We start from the raw sequence: 19,483 nt of genomic DNA on the forward strand, positions 1-19,483 counted from the left end.
TATTTTTTATTACATCATCTCCAGAATTAAAAGGATTTAAAACTCTTGATGGAACCCAATTCGATTTTAAAATAAGATTCCTCCATACAGATCCCAAACATCCATTATTTAACCAATTGTTCATGTAAAGAAAGTCCCATCACCCCTTTAGCACAGCCACCTCGCGACGGGTGTTTCTTCTCTCGCCAGCTCTGTGCTGGGGTTAGACATTCACATGTGGAGCAGGGATTGAACCAGCTGTCTCTTGGTCATGGGGAAATCGTGCAATACGGGTGCTGGCCCCCTCAATAGCAGTTCTGTCCTCTAACAGGGCGTGTCTATTTGAAAGCGCACCTGTGTAACTAAATGGGTTTAAAAGCAACTGAGTCAATTAAATCAATGCAAGCCCATGTGGACGCTTATTTTGGTTTAGCTTAAATCTGTTCCTAATGAACTCAGGCCCGATTACATACAAAGTTGCAGCCGTTTCACGGAGGCTTTGGCTGCACTGAAAACTGCACCGGGATAACGCCGTGCGTTTCAGATCTGTCATGACAACAGGACAGACTCCTCCCAACTCGAGCGCATTCAACCTCACACCTGTGGGCCAGCGCATTGCCCGCCCAGCAGAGGTCTCTTGGCAAACAGCCCAGTGCATCATGGGTATGCATCCCAGCATCCTCCAGCAGGCACGTGGCTTGTGGGGCAGCTGCTGTGCATTGTGGGATTCCCCCACTATTCCATCCCATAACCCAGCGCTCTCTTGTGTAATGTACAAGCGCAGGGAAACAGCCTTCTCCATTGGCCTGCTGCGTTTGCAAGGCCCCGGCCCCTGGACTCAGCGTGGGATGGCTGGACTGCGAATGCGGCACTTATGCAGCTATTCGTGCAACACGGCTGCCTCCCCCACCCCTAACCTTATCCCAGCCCCCAGCCCGGAGCGACATCACTTCTGCTTCGGTAGCTGGCAAGCGAGGACCCGGCCTGCAGCACACGCAGAGCAGGACCCAGGTTGCTGACCTTGGCACGCTCCCAGCCATGAGGCGTGTGGCTGCCTGGGTTTGGCCCAGACGCTTCTTCAGCATGACGGGGCCTTGGCCAGGCCGAATTTGAGTGAGTGGCCCCTGTTGAAAGGGGTCGGCCCGTGGCCCAGGTGGCCTCCAGCTCTGCAGCCTATGGGAGTGACCAATATCAACCCAATTTCAACCCATGAGCATCTACACACAAAGATGCACTGGTTGTACTAAACCAATGTCAGTTAAAGTTGCCCAACTTCTGTGTTTAGACAAGCCCCGCAACGAAACCCAAATAAACCCGGCTTAAACCGGAGTCTTTTGCGCTGATTTCGCTAGATCAGATTAAAGTGTAACCAGTGGGACTTTGAATATAGACAAGGCCAGAGTGGACTGAGGTAAATGGTGACAGATGATTTAGTACCTAAAAAGCACCCGGCCTCAAGAGATCTGCGGTCGATTCCCAGTTTCCCCATCTGGTGTCCTTGGTTCACAGTTGCAGGCCACGTTGCCTCAGTTTCCCCATTTGTCAAACGCGGAGGGGGACGGCTCAGAGGCATGTACAGATGCGGGGGGGCATGGCTCAGAGGCTGCCCACCTCATTAAAAACACACTGTAAGAACCGGCCATAGGATTCGGCCCTTTTCCCTGTGCCGAGGGCTTTCGGGGGAGACCTGAATTTCCGGACCAAAAAAGAAGAGGCAGAAATAGAAAAACAAGGCCACGGCTGCATTTAAAAAAAAATCGCCTGCCCGTGCAGGAGGCAGCGACAGCTCCTGGGTCCCCAGGATCGTCCCCAAATGAGATCTCTGCGGCAAACCATCAGTCAACGCCCCACTGGCGATGATGGAAAGAAATACCCGTCCAGCTCTTGGCAAGGCGCCGTGGCTCCCATTCCTACAGGATAATGGGAAATACGGATGCAGAAGGGCCCAGCTATGGAGGTGTGTGGAGCCAGCTGGTCCACGGGGGACCAGAACAGGGGTAGGAGGGGGGAACCCTGGAGGGCCAAGGGACCTGTGGATAGGGAGGTTCCCTGGACCAGGGAAACCAGCTAGGAAACACAGGGCACAGTGCTTATGGTGCCCCGTACAGCAGTCGGCACCGCCCCAAGTGACTAGTCCCAAATTAGTTTAATTAAAGTGTGCGTGCGGGGGGGGGGGCATGGTTAGCCCTTATCCTAGGAAACTTGGACAGGGGTGGGCAGCGCAGGGTGAACTGGCCCTTTAAGGGTATTTGGGTTCAGACTTAAAGGGCTGCCTCACCATGCGGCACCCTCCCGCAGGATCCAGCTCTGCCTCCCTGCCCCCTGTTTGTCACAGTGGTACCCCCTGGTGCTGCGGGCATGCTCCCAAAGGAGACGCACCCCTTCCAGGCTCCGCCTTTGGAGACAAAGAAGTCGCTCTGGGGTGCGGAGCGGCGCAGGAAGGGTTAAGTCAATTTGGCTTCATTGAAAGTGCAGGGTCCCTCCTTCGGTGGGGGCTGGGGGGGGACGACGACAGGTGATTCCATCCCCCGAGTCCCGTGCCCCCCCGGCTCTTCTCGGCTGCGGGGCACGGTTCCTTAGGAGGAGCTGGGTCCTTCCATGCCGTTCTCCTCCTGATCCGCCTTGAGCCGGGACAGAACCGCGTGGATCCGGAAGAGCGTCCGGGACTCCATGGAATAGTTCTTGTAGTTGTTCCTAAATTGGGAGGGCGGGGGGGGTAATCACTGGCCACAAATACACCCTGCCCCCCACCCCCACCCCGCCAGGACCAGAGTCTCTTCATCATACGCACCGGACTCCCCCCACCCCATTCCTGAGCTTCCCGGTGCACTGACCAGTCCTGGGACCAGCTGAACCAGAACCATCCGCTGAGTGCGGGGGGGATGCCTCAACTCCCCTCCCCCCCCGAGCCCTGTCCCCCCCTAAATCAGCCACACAGACAGTTCCAGCCCCTCTGGCCCCCCAGTGCACCTTAGCACCACAATGCATTCTGCGACACACCCGCTGGGGCTTCTGGGAAGCATTGTGGGACAGGGGAGCACAGGACAGGCTGACATTGTTGCAACACCCTCCTAGTGTAGACAGGCCCCACCTGGCTCGGCGCAGCAGCGGGATGGCCTCCTCGCTCCGGCCCTGGGCCAGGTGCAGCAGGCCGAGCTCCAGCAGCGTGTTGGGCACCAGGTAGTGATCGTAGCGGATCCGCTTCTCACTGCCAGCGGGAGGGACAGACAGACAGACGGTAATTCACCGGGGAGGGGCTTCCTGGACCAAGACCCGCCCCGGGCAGCAACCTGGGGGCAGGAGTTTGGGGGCAGCACCTGGCTGGGGCCAGACAGACCCGCAAGAGCATGGTGTCCTCCAGACACCCCCAGGCCCCTAGGAGGGGAATGACACCCCCCCAGCCCGCACAGACCCAGGACCCCCCTGATCCCTAGAGGGGGGAATGACCCCCCCACAGACCCAGGACTCCCTGATCCCTAGAGGGGGGAGTGACCCCCCCACAGACCCAGGACCCCTCTGATCCCTAGGGGGGAGTGACCCCCACACACACAGACCCAGGACCCCGCTGATCCCTAGAGCGGGGAATGACCCCCCACAGACCCAGGACCCGTCTGATCCCTAGAGGGGGGAGTGACCCCCCCACAGACCCAGGACCCCTCTGATCCCTAGAGGGGGGAGTGACCCCCCCACAGACCCAGGACCCCTCTGATCCCTAGGGGGGAGTGACCCCCCCATGGAGCATGGCACCACCTGTGACCCCCAGAACGCAGTTCCTTGCCCGGGCAATGCCCATGTGCTGGGAGGGGGGGGCATTATCCCATTGGGAAAGCCCATCGGTGGGGTAACCCCGAGATCAGCAAACCGGGGGGGGGGGAGGAGGGGCCAAGAAGCAGCAGGACCCTCCCTCCGTCACGTCCGCAGTGGGTCGGGAGCCAGAGCCCCGCCCAGGATGGGGACTCCCCCCGCCACAGATGCCCTGGGCGGCGGGAGCCAGGTGGAGTCTCCCAGCAGGGGGCGCTCACCTGCCCAGCACGGCGCTGAAGCAGGCCTCCGCCTCGGCAGGGCTCCGCCGGTGCCTCATGCAGAGCCCCTTCAGCAGCAGCAGGAGGCACCGGTCGTCCGTCTGGAACTCGCCGGCTGTGGGCAGAGTTGGGGCGTCAAGGGGGGGGGCCCGGCTCCTCTGGGCATCCCCACGGGGGAGGGGGCGGGGTGGCAGGGAGAGCCCCCACCCCAGTGTGCCAGCCCCCCCCACAGCCCCCAACCCGGTGTGCCCCCCCTCCCACAGCCCCCCTAGCTGTGTCTTCTACCCACCCCCCACTGGCTCGGGGCAGAGATGGGGGGGGCTCAGTCTCTCCACTGGGGCTGAGACCCAACAAACACGATGCAGCCACACGCGTGTTCTTCGTTCCCACCCTGGGGCCGGATGGGAGCTGGCAGCCCCCGGAGGGGAAAGGCCCCGTGTCCCATTCCCTCCCCCCCAAGCCAGCCGGTGCCCCACCCTGAGGCCAAATGGGAGCTGGCATCCCCCGGAGGGGAAAGGCCCCGTGTCCCATTCCCTCCCCCCCAAGCCAGCCGGTGCCCCACCCTGGGGCCGGATGGGAGCTGGCAGCCCCCGGAGGGGAAAGGCCCCGTGTCCCATTCCCCACCCCCCCCCAAGCCAGCCGGTGCCCCACCCTAGGGCCAAATGGGAGCTGGCAGCCCCCGTAGGGGAAAGGCCCCGTGTCCCTTCCCCCCCACAAGCCAGCCGGTGCCCCACCCTGGGGCCGGATGGGAGCTGGCAGCCCCCGGAGGGGAAAGGCCCCGTGTCCCTTCCCCCCCCCAAGCCAGCCGGTGCCCCACCCTGGGGCCGGATGGGAGCTGGCAGCCCCCGGAGGGGAAAGGCCCCGTGTCCCTTCCCCCCCCCAAGCCAGCCGGTGCCCCACCCTGGGGCCGGATGGGAGCTGGCAGCCCCCGGAGGGGAAAGGCCTCACATCCTGTTACCTGGCGACTCCTGCAGCTTCTTCTCAGCCTGCGTCAGCGTCTCCAGCGTCCCCTCCAGCAGCTCCCGCTGCTTGCCCAGCACGGTGAAGCCATTCCACATGTACATCATCTCCTGGGGAGGGACGGGGGGGGGTGTCAGGGCAACAGCCCGGGCTGCTCACCCTGCAGAGGAGGATCTGGACCCCCAGGACAGCCCCCACATCCCGCTGGACATTAACCAGCCTGTCCTAGGCTCCCTCCCAGTTCCCCCATTCCCCCCTCGTCCTGAGCAGGTTATAGCCGCTTTGCACTCAGAGCCAATGGGAAGTGGGGAAACTGAGGCACAGAGAGGGACACAACCTGTCCAAGGTCATGTGACAAAGATGGGAAATGGGACCCAGCATTCCCGACTCCCAGCCCCTAGGTTCTAACCACCAGACCCCGCTCCCCTCTCCAAGCCAGGGAGAGAACCCAGGCGTCCTGACTCCTAGCCCCTCCCATTCTCCAGCACGGCAGATCCTGGGTGATGGCACCAGTTGAGTCATGGCTTTTCCAAGCAGCATCCAGCACAATTTTCCCCCTCGAACCCTCTCCCCACACTCCCTTCCCCCTCACCAGGGCTGGCACCGGTACAGGGACCGGGCGGCTGCCCTTATAGCGCCGGGCTTTCCGGATGGCAAACTTCTCCGTGGGGGGAGACTTGCCCGCGATCTTCTGCTTAAAAGATGACACCTGCCTGGAGGGGAAGAGAGACAGCTGGGTTGCGATCTGTGGGAGGGGGGGCCACACTGGGGGTCCCCCGGACCCAGAATTGGGTTCCAGAATCTCCACTGGCATTGAAAGCAAAGGTCCCGGTTCTAGCCGACCCGTTTGCCAAAAGGCAGCCCAGCAACATATGCCTGAGTCTGCAGGCAGCCTGAAACGATGGCTCAGAGAGTGCCTGGTTCAGCTCCCATCCTGTTAACTCTTGAACCTAATGCTTGCACACAGGCATCGCCAATACACATATGTGGCAGATTAAACTATGACGAGAGCAAAAACTGGGTCAAACTGGTACCGGGCGGATCCAGCCCTCACGCTGTGAATGATCTAATTTAATTTAACAAGACCCATGGCATTTAGATCTGCCTGAAGCCGGCACCGTGTTTCCAGCTGAGACTGCAGCATTTAGCTCCATGGAACATGAACCCTCCCAGAGCTGGGGGGTAGAACCCAGGAGTCCTGGGTCCCAGCACCCCCCTGCTCTAACCACTAGACCCCACTTCCCTCCCAGAGCCAGGGAGAGAACCCAGGAGTCCTATCTTATGCCCATGTCTGTCCTGTCTCTAGGTAGCCCCTGCCATTCCCCTACACACCCCAGCTTTGCAGCTGGGATAGGAGGGGAAAGGAAGTGATAAGATTTGGGGGGGCCCTGAGCCAGCCAATGCCCAGGGCTGGATGCAGGACGGAGCCAAGCAGGCAGGTAGGGAGGGAATTACCAGTGCCATACGTTAAGCTGAGGAGCAGAAAGGGGGGGACGCAACTTCCCATCTGGGGGTCAGTGTTAGTGGGCAAGTGACTGGGGGTTGGGACACACACAGCCCTGCCAATGCCCCTCACTCCCAACCCACAGCCCCTGCTCTCCCAGCCCTGGGCTCCCCACCCTTGTGCTGCAAGGCCTGAACCCAGATCTCCCGGTGCCCCTCCTGCCCAACCCCCATGTTTGGCACCAAACCCTCCTGCTCCCCCAGCACCAGCATCGCCCATGGCCCCTACCTGAACAGCTGCACCTCGCTCTCCCCGAAGGGCCGGGGCTCCTCGGGGGGCAGCATGCTGAGGAAGGCGGCTTTCATATACACATACATGGCCTGCAGAAAGACACCGGCCTGACCCATCAGCCCCACGCGCACGGCTGGGGGCGGGGGGCTCAGACCCCCAACAGGCCCAGGACGGGCCGAGAACTAGCAGCCACAGAGCAGACAGCCAGGCCATCCGGCCTGGTTAGGTCTCCAACTCTGGACACCTATGGGAGACCCTATAGAAAACCTCCGGCTGCTGCCGTGAGCTGGAGGGGGGCGGGGACTCAGCAGGGGGCGCTCTCCCCCACAGTCAGTGCTGGCCCCAATGCCCCAGGGCGGCACTAGGGGGCGCCGTGCTGCAGGGGACTCAGCAGGGGGCGCTCTCCCCCGCAGTCAGTGCTGGCCCCAATGCCCCAGGGCGGCACTAGGGGGCGCTGTGCTGCAGGGAGCAGGGGCTCAGCAAGGGGCGCTCTCCCCCACAGTCAGTGCTGGCCCCAATGCCCCAGGGCGGCACTAGGGGGCACTGTGCTGCAGGGAGCAGGGGCTCAGCAGGGGGCGCTCTCCCCCGCAGTCAGTGCTGGCCCCAATGCCCCAGGGCGGCACTAGGGGGCGCTGTGCTGCAGGGAGCAGGGGCTCAGCAGGGGGCGCTCTCCCCCGCAGTCAGTGCTGGCCCCAATGCCCCAGGGCGGCACTAGGGGGCACTGTGCTGCAGGGGACTCAGCAGGGGGCGCTCTCCCCCACAGTCAGTGCTGGCCCCAGTGCCCCAGGGCGGCACTAGGGGGCACTGTGCTGCAGGGAGCAGGGGCTCAGCAGGGGGCGCTCTCCCCCACAGTCAGTGCTGGCCCCAATGCCCCAGGGCGGCACTAGGGGGCGCCGTGCTGCAGGGAGCAGGGGCTCAGCAAGGGGCGCTCTCCCCCACGGTCAGTGCTGGCCCCACTGCCCCAGCACAGTACTAGGGGGCGCTGTGCTGCAGGGAGCAGGGGACTCAGCAGGGGGCGCTCTCCCCCACAGTCAGTGCTGGCCCCACTGCCCCAGGGCGGCACTAGGGGGCGCTGTGCTGCAGGGGACTCAGCAGGGGGCGCTCTCGCCTGCAGTCAGTGCTGGCCCCAATGCCCCAGGGCGGCACTAGGGGGCGCCGTGCTGCAGGGGTCTCAGCAGGGGGCGCTCTCCCCCACGGTCAGTGCTGGCCCCAATGCCCCAGAGCGGCACTAGGGGGCGCCGTGCTGCAGGGGACTCAGCAGGGGGCGCTCTCCCCCGCAGTCAGTGCTGGCCCCACTGCCCCAGGGCGGCACTAGGGGGCACTGTGCTGCAGGGAGCAGGGGCTCAGCAGGGGGCGCTCTCCCCCACAGTCAGTGCTGGCCCCAATGCCCCAGGGCGGCACTAGGGGGCACTGTGCTGCAGGGAGCAGGGTCTCAGCAGGGGGCGCTCTCCCCCACGGTCAGTGCTGGCCCCAATGCCCCGAAGCGGCACTAGGGGGCGCCGTGCTGCAGGGGACTCAGCAGGGGGCGCTCTCCCCCGCAGTCAGTGCTGGCCCCACTGCCCCAGGGCGGCACTAGGGGGCACTGTGCTGCAGGGAGCAGGGGACTCAGCAGGGGGCGCTCTCCCCCACAGTCAGTGCTGGCCCCAATGCCCCAGGGCGGCACTAGGGGGCACTGTGCTGCAGGGAGCAGGGGACTCAGCAGGGGGCGCTCTCCCCCACAGTCAGTGCTGGCCCCAATGCCCCAGGGCGGCACTAGGGGGCACTGTGCTGCAGGGAGCAGGGTCTCAGCAGGGGGCGCTCTCCCCCACGGTCAGTGCTGGCCCCAATGCCCCAGAGCGGCACTAGGGGGCGCCGTGCTGCAGGGGACTCAGCAGGGGGCGCTCTCCCCCGCAGTCAGTGCTGGCCCCACTGCCCCAGGGCGGCACTAGGGGGCACTGTGCTGCAGGGAGCAGGGGACTCAGCAGGGGGCGCTCTCCCCCACAGTCAGTGCTGGCCCCAATGCCCCAGGGCGGCACTAGGGGGCACTGTGCTGCAGGGAGCAGGGGCTCAGCAGGGGGCGCTCTCCCCCACAGTCAGTGCTGGCCCCAATGCCCCAGGGCGGCACTAGGGGGCGCTGTGTGAAGCACTGACAGACCCTCCCCAATAAACCCTTTAGTCCCTGGAGAGGGCACGGCCCCACCCATAGCCCCTCACCTTGGACCAGCGGTTCTCCTTGCTCAGCAGGTCGGCGTAGAAATAGGCCATTTTCCACATGCCCTTGTAGGCGAAACACCACATCAGCTCCCAGTAGCACATGTGGTGGAATTGCTTCCAGGCCTGCTGGGCCGAGCAGCCTGCCTCGAACCTGCAGATGGCCTGTGCAGAGAGGTCAGGAGCCTCGTGAATGGGCACGGGGGCCTTCCCCTCTAGGGGGCGCCGGTTCTGATCCGGCCCCAGGGGGATGGGGGGACTGGCTGGCTCCAGGGGGGTGGGGAATGGGTCATGGGGCCTTCCCCCTCTAGGGGGCGCCGGTTCTGATCCGGCCCCAGGGGGATGGGGGGACTGGCTGGCTCCAGGGGGGTGGGGAATGGGACATGGGGCCTTCCCCCTCTAGGGGGCACCGGTTCTGATCCGGCCCCAGGGGGATGGGGGGACTGGCTGGCTCCAGGGGGGTGGGGAATGGGACATGGGGCCTTCCCCCTCTAGGGGGCACCGGTTCTGATCCGGCCCCAGGGGGATGGGGGGACTGGCTGGCTCCAGGGGGGTGGGGAATGGGACATGGGGCCTTCCCCCTCTAGGGGGCGCCAGTTCTGATCCGGCCCCAGGGGGATGGGGGGACTGGCTGGCTCCAGGGGGGTGGGGAATGGGACATGGGGCCTTCCCCCTCTAGGGGGCGCCGGTTCTGATCCAGCCCCAGGGGGATGGGGGGACTGGCTGGCTCCAGGGGGGTGGGGAATGGGACATGGGGCCTTCCCCCTCTAGGGGGCGCCGGTTCTGATCCGGCCCCAGGGGGATGGGGGGACTGGCTGGCTCCAGGGGGGTGGGGAATGGGTCATGGGGCCTTCCCCCTCTAGGGGGCGCCAGTTCTGATCCGGCCCCAGGGGGATGGGGGGACTGGCTGGCTCCAGGGGGGTGGGGAATGGGACATGGGGCCTTCCCCCTCTAGGGGGCGCCGGTTCTGATCCGGCCCCAGGGGGATGGGGGGACTGGCTGGCTCCAGGGGGGTGGGGAATGGGACATGGGGCCTTCCCCCTCTAGGGGGCGCCGGTTCTGATCCGGCCCCAGGGGGATGGGGGGACTGGCTGGCTCCAGGGGGGTGGGGAATGGGTCATGGGGCCTTCCCCCTCTAGGGGGCGCCAGTTCTGATCCGGCCCCAGGGGGATGGGGGGACTGGCTGGCTCCAGGGGGGTGGGGAATGGGACATGGGGCCTTCCCCTCTAGGGGGCGCCGGTTCTGATCCAGCTCCAGGGGGATGGGGGGACTGGCTGGCTCCAGGGGGGTGGGGAATGGGACATCGGGCCTTCCCCTCTAGGGGGCGCCGGTTCTGATCCGGCCCCAGGGGGATGGGGGGACTGGCTGGCTCCAGGGGGGTGGGGAATGGGTCATGGGGCCTTCCCCCTCTAGGGGGCGCCGGTTCTGATCCGGCCCCAGGGGGATGGGGGGACTGGCTGGCTCCAGGGGGGTGGGGAATGGGACATGGGGCCTTCCCCTCTAGGGGGCGCCAGTTCTGATCCGGCTCCAGGGGGATGGGGGGACTGGCTGGCTCCAGGGGGGTGGGGAATGGGACATGGGGCCTTCCCCCTCTAGGGGGCACCGGTTCTGATCCGACCCCGGGCCAGGGGACTGGTTGGCTCAGGAGCACCCCCCGTCGCAGACCCTGGCTCTGTGAGGGGGTCCCCCAGGCGAGGGGTCTCTTACCTCACTGATGTTCCCTTTGATCTCCTCTATCCTGCCGGCGAAGAAGAGGAAGATGGCGCTCTGCAGAGGGGAGAGAAGGGAGCCGATGGGTGGGGGGCAGGGTCCCTGAGGAAGGGCAAAGCGTAGGGGATGCCAGGATCACCCATGAAGCAAGTTGGGGGGAGTCTCAGCCCAGTTCTTTCCACTCCCTAGTTTTAGCCGGGGCAGCAAAACCCGTCAGGAGGTCAGACCATGGGGCAGCCCCAATTCTCCCCAGTGAGGACAGATCCCCCCCGGACCCTCCCACCCCGCAGGTGGAAGGGCCCCACCGGCCGGTCCCGTACCTTGGGGTAGCGAATGAGGTAGGGTCTTAGCAGGCTCTCAGCTTCCGTAAAATCGTCCTCCCCGATCCCTGCAAGGGTGCAAGGAGGGGTCAGCCTGGGGCGAAGCCACTGCTCCCAGTTCTGAGAGAGATCAGGGACCCCCTGAATGGGAATGGGGGGCCCGGATCAGAGCTGGCACGCCCTGGGGGGAAAGGCCCCATGTCCCGTCCCCTGCCCCCCGAGCCAGCCGGCCCCTGGCCTGGGGTCAGATCAGAGTTTGCACCCCCTAGGGGGGAGGCCCCATGTCCTGCCCCCCTGAGCCAGCTGGCCCCTGGCCTGGGGTCAGATCAGAGTTTGCACCCCCTGGGGGGAGGCCCCATCCCCTGCCCCCCTGAGCCAGCCGGCCCCTGGCCTGGGGCCGGATCAGAGTTTGCACCCGCTGGGGGGAGGCCCCGTCCCCTGTCCCCCGCCGGCTGCAGTCCTACCCAGGATGAAGGTGAGGAAGGTGTAATAGCAGAGGAGCAGCATGGTGCAGAGCAGGGCCCGCAGGTTCAGGGTGGTCGCGCCCTCGTGCAGCTGCTGCAGCCCGTACTCCTGTGCAGAGAGACACAGCAGAGGGGGGGGGCCATTGGGCGCTTTCACCCTTCCAGAGTCCCAACGCGCTGCCTGATGCGGCCACCTCTGGGGCAGCGCGGCCGGCCACTGCCACACACAACGGCAGGGTGAGGCGCCCTCTGGTGACAGCTGCAGCCCACCAGGCCAGGAAGAGCCGGGGGTGGGGGGAGGGACAGATGTTCGCCCCCCGCCCCCAACCACAGCCCTGAGAGCTGGGGGTGCAGGACTCAGCCCACAGCTCAATGACTCCCTCTGGCTGATGGGGCCCTGGCTGCAATGGGGGTGGGGATGGAGGGAAGGCCCATACCCCAATTCCTCCCCTCCCCCAGACACACCCCAGCTAGCCCCCCAGACCCTCTCCCCTTGCGGGACCCCCCACAGAACCCCCCTTCTCAGCAGTGACCCAGGGAACCCCCATCGCGGGGACCTGCAGACTGTGCGGGGGATGACGGGAGGCCCAGGCAGGGGGTTACCTTGTCCCCCGAAAACCCAGCAAATTCCAGCAGCTTCAGGATCCGCGGAGGGAAGAGAGAGAGAGTCTGTGGAGAGAATAGAGGAATGAAAGGCGTTCCCGTCAGCCAGTCCCCTGCCCTGGGGCCAGGCCGGAGCCGGTGCCCCCTCGAGGGGAAAGGCCCCATGTCCCATTCCCCACCCCCCTTCCTAGTAATTTACCAGATTAAAGGCGCCGATGCCCAGTGCCACCCCTCCCTCCAAGTGTACGTGGGCAGGGCCTGCTGTACAGTGACTGGACTGGATGAAACTGCTCAGTTCCCTGGAAAAGAAACAGGAGAGTCAGAGAGTGCTAACCACTAGCCCCCATGTCCCTCCCGGAGCCGGGGATAGAACCCAGGAGTCCTGGCGCCCAGCTCTAACCACTAGCCCCCACTCCCCTCCCGGAGCCAGGGATAGAACCCAGGAGTCCTGGTGCCCAGCTCTAACCACTAGCCCCCACTCCCCTCCCGGAACCGGGGATAGAACCCAGGAGTCCTGGCGCCCAGCTCTAATCACTAGCCCCCACTCCCCTCCCGGAGCCGGGGATAGAACCCAGGAGTCCTGGCGCCCAGCTCTAATCACTAGCCCCCATGCCCCTCCCGGAGCCAGGGATAGAACCCAGGAGTCCTGGCGCCCAGCTCTAATCACTAGCCCCCACTCCCCTCCCGGAGCCGGGGATAGAACCCAGGAGTCCTGGCGCCCAGCTCTAATCACTAGCCCCCACTCCCCTCCCGGAGCCGGGGATAGAACCCAGGAGTCCTGGCGCCCAGCTCTAACCACTAGCCCCCACTCCCCTCCCGGAGCCGGGGATAGAACCCAGGAGTCCTGGTGCCCAGCCCCCTGCTCACACCAGTACACCACATTGAGTGCCCCAGGAGAACCATCACATTTCCCACCTTCACAGTACAAGAGCCCTTCTGAGGCTGAGGGCCCCGTCTGGGACCCCTCCTCCCCTGCTGGCCCCAAGGCAGCAGCCTGAAGAGGGGCCCCCTCCCCCAGAACCACCGCTGTGACATCACTCACCTGTAGATCAGGTAGCTGCTCCGCACCTTGATCCCCCCCTTGATGAAATTCACCATGTTCTCATCCTGCAGGGAGAAGGGGGAAATGAGCAAAACCTGAGGGAAGGGATCCCTCGCCCGGCGCTGAGATGCAGCCATCTCTGCAGTGGGATGCAGGGGTTGTTTATCCAGGAACCCCTCACCCAGTGCTGAGATGCAGCCACCTCTGGGGTGGGGAATGGAGGTTGTTTATCGAGGGACCCCTCACCCGGCGCTGAGATGCAGCCACCTCTGGGGTGGGGAATGGAGGTTGTTTATCGAGGGACCCCTCGCCCGGCGCTGAGATGCAGCCACCTCTGGGGTGGGGAATGGAGGTTGTTTATCGAGGGACCCCTCACGCGGCGCTGAGATGCAGCCACCTCTGGGATGGGATGCGGGGGTTGTTTATCCAGGAACCCCTCACCCGGCGCTGAGATGCAGCCACCTCTGGGGTGGGGAATGGAGGTTGTTTATCGAGGGACCCCTCGCCCGGCGCTGAGATGCAGCTACCTCTGGGGTGGGGAATGGAGGTTGTTTATCGAGGGACCCCTCACGCGGCGCTGAGATGCAGCCACCTCTGGGGTGGGATGCGGGGGTTGTTTATCCAGGAACCCCTCACCCGGCGCTGAGACGCAGCCACCTCTGGGGTGGGATGCGGGGGTTGTTTATCCAGGAACCCCTCACCCGGCGCTGAGACGCAGCCACCTCTGGGGTGGGATGCCACACAGCAACGTTGTCTCACAATGAGACAGGAAATGAAAGCGAATCCTTGAAAGTGACCTGGAGAGTGACCCACAGCACCCCCGAGTGGCCCATTGGGGCCAGCACTGACGAGGGGAGAGTGTCCCCCACTGAGCCCCCACCCTGCTCCCTGCAGCACCGGGGATTTAGCTCACAACCCAGGTGTCCTGGCCCCCTGGCGCTGTGCCAGCCGCATGGAGGGGGATCCGGTACCTGCAGGAAGGTCAGGGCCGCCCGCTGCAGTAGACACTCTGCGTAGCAGACCTCGGCGTGCAGCTCCACTGTGAGGGAGAGCGACAGGGACTTGGGGGGGGGCATGCTCATCCCTAAGCCCCGACCCCGCCTCCAGCAACACCGCCATCGCAGCCTACCCACGGAGCTGGGGATAGAACCCAGGAGTCCTGGCTCCCAGCCCCCTGCTCTGACCACCAGGCCCCACTCCCCTTCCCAGAGCCAGGGATAGAACCCAGGAGTCCTGGCTCCCAGCCCCCTGCTCTGACCACCAGGCCCCACTCCCCTTCCCAGAGCCAGGGATAGAACCCAGGAGTCCTGGCTCCCAGCCCCCTGCTCTGACCACCAGACCCCACTCCCCTTCCCAGAGCCAGGGGTAGAACCCAGGAGTCCTGGCTCCCAGCCCCCTGCTCTGACCACCAGGCCCCACTCCCCTTCCCAGAGCCAGGGATAGAACCCAGGAGTCCTGGCTCCCAGCCCCCTGCTCTGACCCACCCTCCGACACCCTGCGGCCATGCCCTGCGTCTCTTACCCTCGGTGAATGAATCCGCCTTGCTGACCAGGCCAGTGAGGGAGCCAGTCACGCTGGATTTCCTCCGAAACCTGGGCGTGGGAGGAAGATGGCTGGAGTGGGGCAGCTACCTAGCCCCTCCCGCATCTCCCCCTACAGGCCTCCCCAGCCCCACCCGACCCACAGGGTCAGTAACTGCTGAGAGGGGGGGGGATTTTCCCCAGCGAGGAGCCTGTAACTGGAAGGGTTCCCCCATCTTTGCCCCACGGCCTCCCAGGCCCCAGCTCCCCAGTGGGGTTAGGCTCTTACTCCCCCAAGCCCTGGGAAACTCCCCCTCTGCTGGGCAGCGGGTCTATGACACACGACGGGCAGGTCCGTTCCACCCAGCAGTGGGACTGGTGCAGAATGACCCCCACGCCTCCCGCCCCAGCCCAGAGACCTCCATGGGGCCAGGCCTGGGGGTCCCATTGCCAGGCCAGCCTCCTGCCCACGCCCTGTCACTCCCCATCCAACCGCCAGCCCCTGTGCGCCCCATCTCCCCCCATGACACACACACCCCATAACCCTCCCTGGGCCTTCCCCAGTCCCTGCTATGCCCCACCCTGATGCCGGAGTCCCATCACCCCTTCCCTGGATGCCCCATCCCCACCTCCCATGTGCCCCCCACCCCCACCTCTGGCAAATCTCCTGGGCCTCCTTCATGGTCTGCCCGGCCTGCACGATGTCATCGTGCTCGAAGGTCATCATGGCCTGCATCTCCAGGATGGTGGCGTAGACCAGGGCGTGGTACATGCTCTCCTTGGTCCTGCCGGGAGCAGGGGGCAGGTGACAGGAGGGAGACTCCCCCAGCCCCCCAGCAACACCCGCCCCAAGGAGCCCCACCATGCCTTAGCTCATGGCCCAGGGTTGGGGGGGGTGGGGAGTGTTCTAGGGTGGCATGGCCCCTTGTGCCCACTGGGATGCAGCATTGGGGGTGGGGAGGATCGAAGGAACCCCCCAGGCCAGGGCGAGCTTCCCCGACGTGCACCCTGCAGATGCCGGGAGCCCTTGGCCCACCGAGGAGGATCAGGGCCAGGGACCATGGGCAGCTCCTCCACCCACCTGGGCTGCAGCTTCTCCAGGCTCTTGCTGAACTGGTTGCAGAGGAAGGAGTTCATGGCCTCCATGCACTCGTCTAGGGCGGCCGCCAGGTCAGGCAGGGGCCTGTGGGCGGGGAGCAAAGAGGGGCTGCTTAGAGAGTTAGAGATTCCAAGCGAAGGGACCAGGGGGACCCCCTAGTCTAACCCCCAGAGACCTGCCCTGAGTTACTGCAGGCTGAAAATCGCACCGATCTAGGAAAACGTCCCACCCCGGTGTGAAACTAGCCCATGGTGGAGACTCCACCAAGGCCCTGGGTCGGTGGCTCCAGGGGTTATTCACCCTCCCGGTTAAACTCTGTGCCTTCAGCCCTGTCCAGCTTCAGCTTCCATCTCATTTGCTCTGCTCTGCGAGACGGCCGAGCCTGCTGGCAAATGCTGGCTCCCAATGGCTGGGAGCAAGTCGCCCTTCGCCTTCCCTTTGGTACACGAACTAGATCAAGCTCCTGGAGTCTCTGGCAGGTTTTCTGACCCTTTAATCCTCCACGCGGCTCCTCTCTGACCCCTCCCTGATTTACCAACGTCCTTCCTGAACTGTGCACACAAGTCCAGCAGTGGCCATAAGAACGGCCAGACGGGGTCAGACCAATGGTCCATCCAGGCCAGTGTCCTGTCTGCTGGCAGTGGCCGGTGCCAGGCGCTTCAGGGGGAGGGAACAGAACAGGGCAACTGTCAAATGATTCATCCCCTGTCAGTCAATCCCGGCTTCTGGCAAACAGAGGCTAAGGACACCATCCCTGCCCAGCCTAGCTAATAGCCATTGATGGACCCGTCCTCCTGGAACTTCTCTAGCTCTTTTTAAAACTCTGTTCTAGTCTTGGCCTTCACAACATCCTCTGGCAGTGAGTTCCACAGGTCGACTGCATTGTGAGAAGAAATACTTCCTTGTGTTTGTTTAAACCGGCTGCCTGTTAATTTCATTGGGTGACCTCTAGTTCTTTTGTTAGGAGAAGGAGTAAATAACCCGTCTTTATTCACTTTCTCCTCACCCGTCAAGATTTTGTAGACTTCTGTCAGATCCCCCCTTAGCCGTCTCTTTTCCAAGCTGAACGGTCCCCGTCTTATTCATCTCTCCTCATACGCCCCCCAAATCACTTTTGTTGCCCTTTTCTGAACCTTTTCCAATTCTAATACACCCCTTTTGTGATGCGACGACCAGAACTGCAGGCAGTATTCGAGGTATGGCCGTGCCATGGATTTATATCGTGGCATGGTGATTCTAGAGCCAGACACAGAGGTAAAATCACCTCTCTGCTCCTACTCCAGATTCCCCTGGTTAAGTATCCATGGTTTGCATCAGCCCTTTTGGCCCCAGTGTCGCACTGGGAGCTCGTGTTCAGCTGATTCTCCACCATGACCCCCAAATCTTTGTCAGAGACGCGGTTCCCCAGGGCAGAGCCCCCCAGCCTGTAAGTACGACCTATTCTTCATTCCCAGATGTTTACACCGTCCGAATTAAAATGCAGATTGTTTGCTTGCGCCCAGTTTGCCGAACGATCCAGGTCGCTCCGTATCAGTGACCTGCCCTCGTCATGATTTATCACTCTCCCATTCTTTGTGTCGTCTGCAAACGCTGTCCATGGATGATTTGATGTTTTCTCCCAGCCGTTGATAAAATGTCAGATATCGTAGGGCCAAGACCCGGTCCCTGTGGGACCCCGCTAGAAACACACCTGCCCAACGGTGATTCTCCATTTGCAGTTACATGTCGAGCCCTCTCAGTTAAACCAGTTTATAATCCACTTCACCTGGACCACACTGAACTGGGACCGTTCTAGTTTTTGCAATCAGAACGTCGTGCGGTACCAAGTCACGGCAATCTGCTTAGATGATATCACCCTATCGCCTCCAACTACCAAATTTGCAATCTTATTCAAAAATATCACATCACTTTGACAGGAGCTATTTTCCATAAACCCCTATTTGTTACATTACCTGCCTTTAATCCTTTATTAATAGCCTCCCATCTCACCAGTATCTTGCCTGGGGCTGATGTCAGACTGACAGGACTGTAATAATGCAGGTCATCCTGTTTACCCTTTTTAAAGACTGGCACACCATTAGCTTTCTTCCAGTCCTTGGGAATGTCCCCATAGTTACAAGGCTTAACTCCTTGGCCAACTCTTTTCAAACTCTAGGATGCAAGTGACCTGCCCCAGTGATTGAAACTGTCTAACTTTCACAGCTATTGTTTAACATCTGGCTGTTATTTTTGGAATAGAAAATATTTCATCATCATCATAATATGAAAGGATGACATGGCCTGGCTTTCCCCCCAAACACAGAACAGATGTTTATTTATTAGCAAGGGCTGCAGGGTCTGTTGCAGGAAGAGATTGTAGGTAGCATAGAAGCAGGTAAGGGGCTGGTGAGTTGCAAAGGTGGGAGAGCCCAGGGCTGGGCGAGCAGGGGTTGTGGGTCAGAAGTGAGGGGCACCAGCGGAGCTGGGAGGGGGAGCCCAGGGCTGGGCCATCAGAGGACGCAGGTCAGGAGTGAGGGGCAGCAGCAGAGCTGGGGGGGTGTTTACTCAGCACTTTTCTCTCCCTCTGGCCAGCACCGATCAACCCCCTGCCCCCCCAGCTATGAACATGGACTGACGTCCCCCTCCCCCAGCTGCCAACCCCCCCACAGGCCAAGGGCAAGGCCGAGGGGCCCCGCTGCCCCCTCTCCCCATGGCCAGCCTCAGCGCTGTGTTTGCCAAAGGCCACAGCCAGCGACGCTCAGCTGAACCGGTGCCCGGGAGTGCTGAGCAAACACGGGCTTGGCAGGGCCCTGCCAGCGCATCCACCCCACCTTCACCAAACAGGGCTGGGCCCGGAGGCTGGGCCCCCGCCCCCCCCATCGGCTCCACGCAGGGCTGAGGAAGGGCTCTGGCCAGCAGGTGCCAGGCTGGGCTGGGCACTAGGCTCAGCTGGCTCATGGCCTCACGGGCAGGGCCCCCCCGCAGGGTCTGGGATCCCCCGCCATCTGGAGCACAGCTCTGCTCACCAGCTCCTGGCAAACACGGGGCTGTCGGGCTTTGCCCCCCTCCACCCTGCGTGCCCCGCCCCCTCTGGGCCCCCCAAAACACATGGCTGCACCCCAGGAACCCTGGATATTCCCACAGTGCTCTGGGGGGGAGGCACCTACGCCGGGGGCCCGATTGGACTCATCCTGAGTGAGGACTGACGGTCCAGGGGGGAGGGGCCCAGCCCCCCTCTAAACCTTTCCCCCCAATGATCCCCACATCAGCCTGCTCCCCACCCCATCGACCCCTGCCCCCCATCTTCTGTGCTCGACCCCAAGCCCAACCTCCCCTCCCGTAGCTCTGAATCCGGTTGTATATCCTGGCCCCGCCCCGGTCTCCTGGGGCCCCCCGCCCCAGCCTCCCGTCACCCAGCAGGGACCCCCCGGATCCTGACTGGCCGGGGAGCAGGAGAGGATCCCCCCCCGGGCTGACCCAGTGAGGGAAGGGGCTGGGTGCACCCATGTGCCCTGGACCCCCCCAGGGAGCAGGCACGGGGTGGGGGGGGTGACTCTGCATTGAAGGTGCGTTTTTCCAGGGGGGCGGGGGGGAGCCCGCAGCAGAAAGACCCAGCGGGCCGGGGGGGGGCGGAGCTTTGGGAGGCGGGGGGCTGCAGCGGGGGAGGGGCGCGGGGGGGGGAGCAGCCCCGGGCAGAGGGTCCCGCCCCCCTCCAGTCCCGGCTCGGGGGCTCCCCGCCGGGGTCTCTCACCTGCCCGCAGCGGCCGCCAGGGCCATGACGGTCCGGTCTGGTCCGGGAGCAGGAAGCGGCTCTGGAGGAATGTGCGGCCGGGACCCGGCGGGGGCGGGGAGGGAGGCGG

The 19,483-nt window shown here is 63.6% G+C and overlaps 1 protein-coding gene across 3 annotated transcripts; it reads right to left on the reverse strand.

Annotated features, from left to right (window-relative positions):
• LOC140900859 (tetratricopeptide repeat protein 39A-like) lies at positions 1-19,449 on the reverse strand. Of its 3 annotated transcripts, XR_012155735.1 has the most exons (19): positions 19,375-19,449; positions 15,627-15,728; positions 15,199-15,330; positions 14,547-14,617; positions 13,997-14,064; positions 13,026-13,090; positions 12,183-12,282; positions 11,984-12,049; positions 11,381-11,489; positions 10,917-10,984; positions 10,594-10,653; positions 8,890-9,051; positions 6,694-6,785; positions 5,554-5,674; positions 4,960-5,071; positions 4,002-4,116; positions 3,071-3,187; positions 1,417-2,673; positions 1-341 (listed from the first exon to the last, which is right to left on the reverse strand). XR_012155735.1 is itself a non-coding variant. In XM_073318767.1 (18 exons), the coding sequence occupies exons 1-18, from the start codon at positions 19,398-19,400 to the stop codon at positions 2,556-2,558; spliced, it is 1,704 nt and encodes a 567-aa protein (XP_073174868.1). In that variant the 5' UTR covers positions 19,401-19,449; the 3' UTR covers positions 1-2,555. The 3 variants fall into 3 exon arrangements, 2 of the variants coding, with proteins under 2 accessions (XP_073174868.1, XP_073174869.1); XM_073318767.1 differs by having other exon boundaries at positions 1-2,673; XM_073318768.1 differs by lacking the exon at positions 15,199-15,330 and having other exon boundaries at positions 1-2,673.
• Between the last annotated feature and the right edge of the window lie 34 nt (positions 19,450-19,483).

Source organism: Lepidochelys kempii, chromosome 20 (assembly GCF_965140265.1).
Source record: "Lepidochelys kempii isolate rLepKem1 chromosome 20, rLepKem1.hap2, whole genome shotgun sequence".
Taxonomy (NCBI): Eukaryota; Metazoa; Chordata; order Testudines; family Cheloniidae; genus Lepidochelys; species Lepidochelys kempii.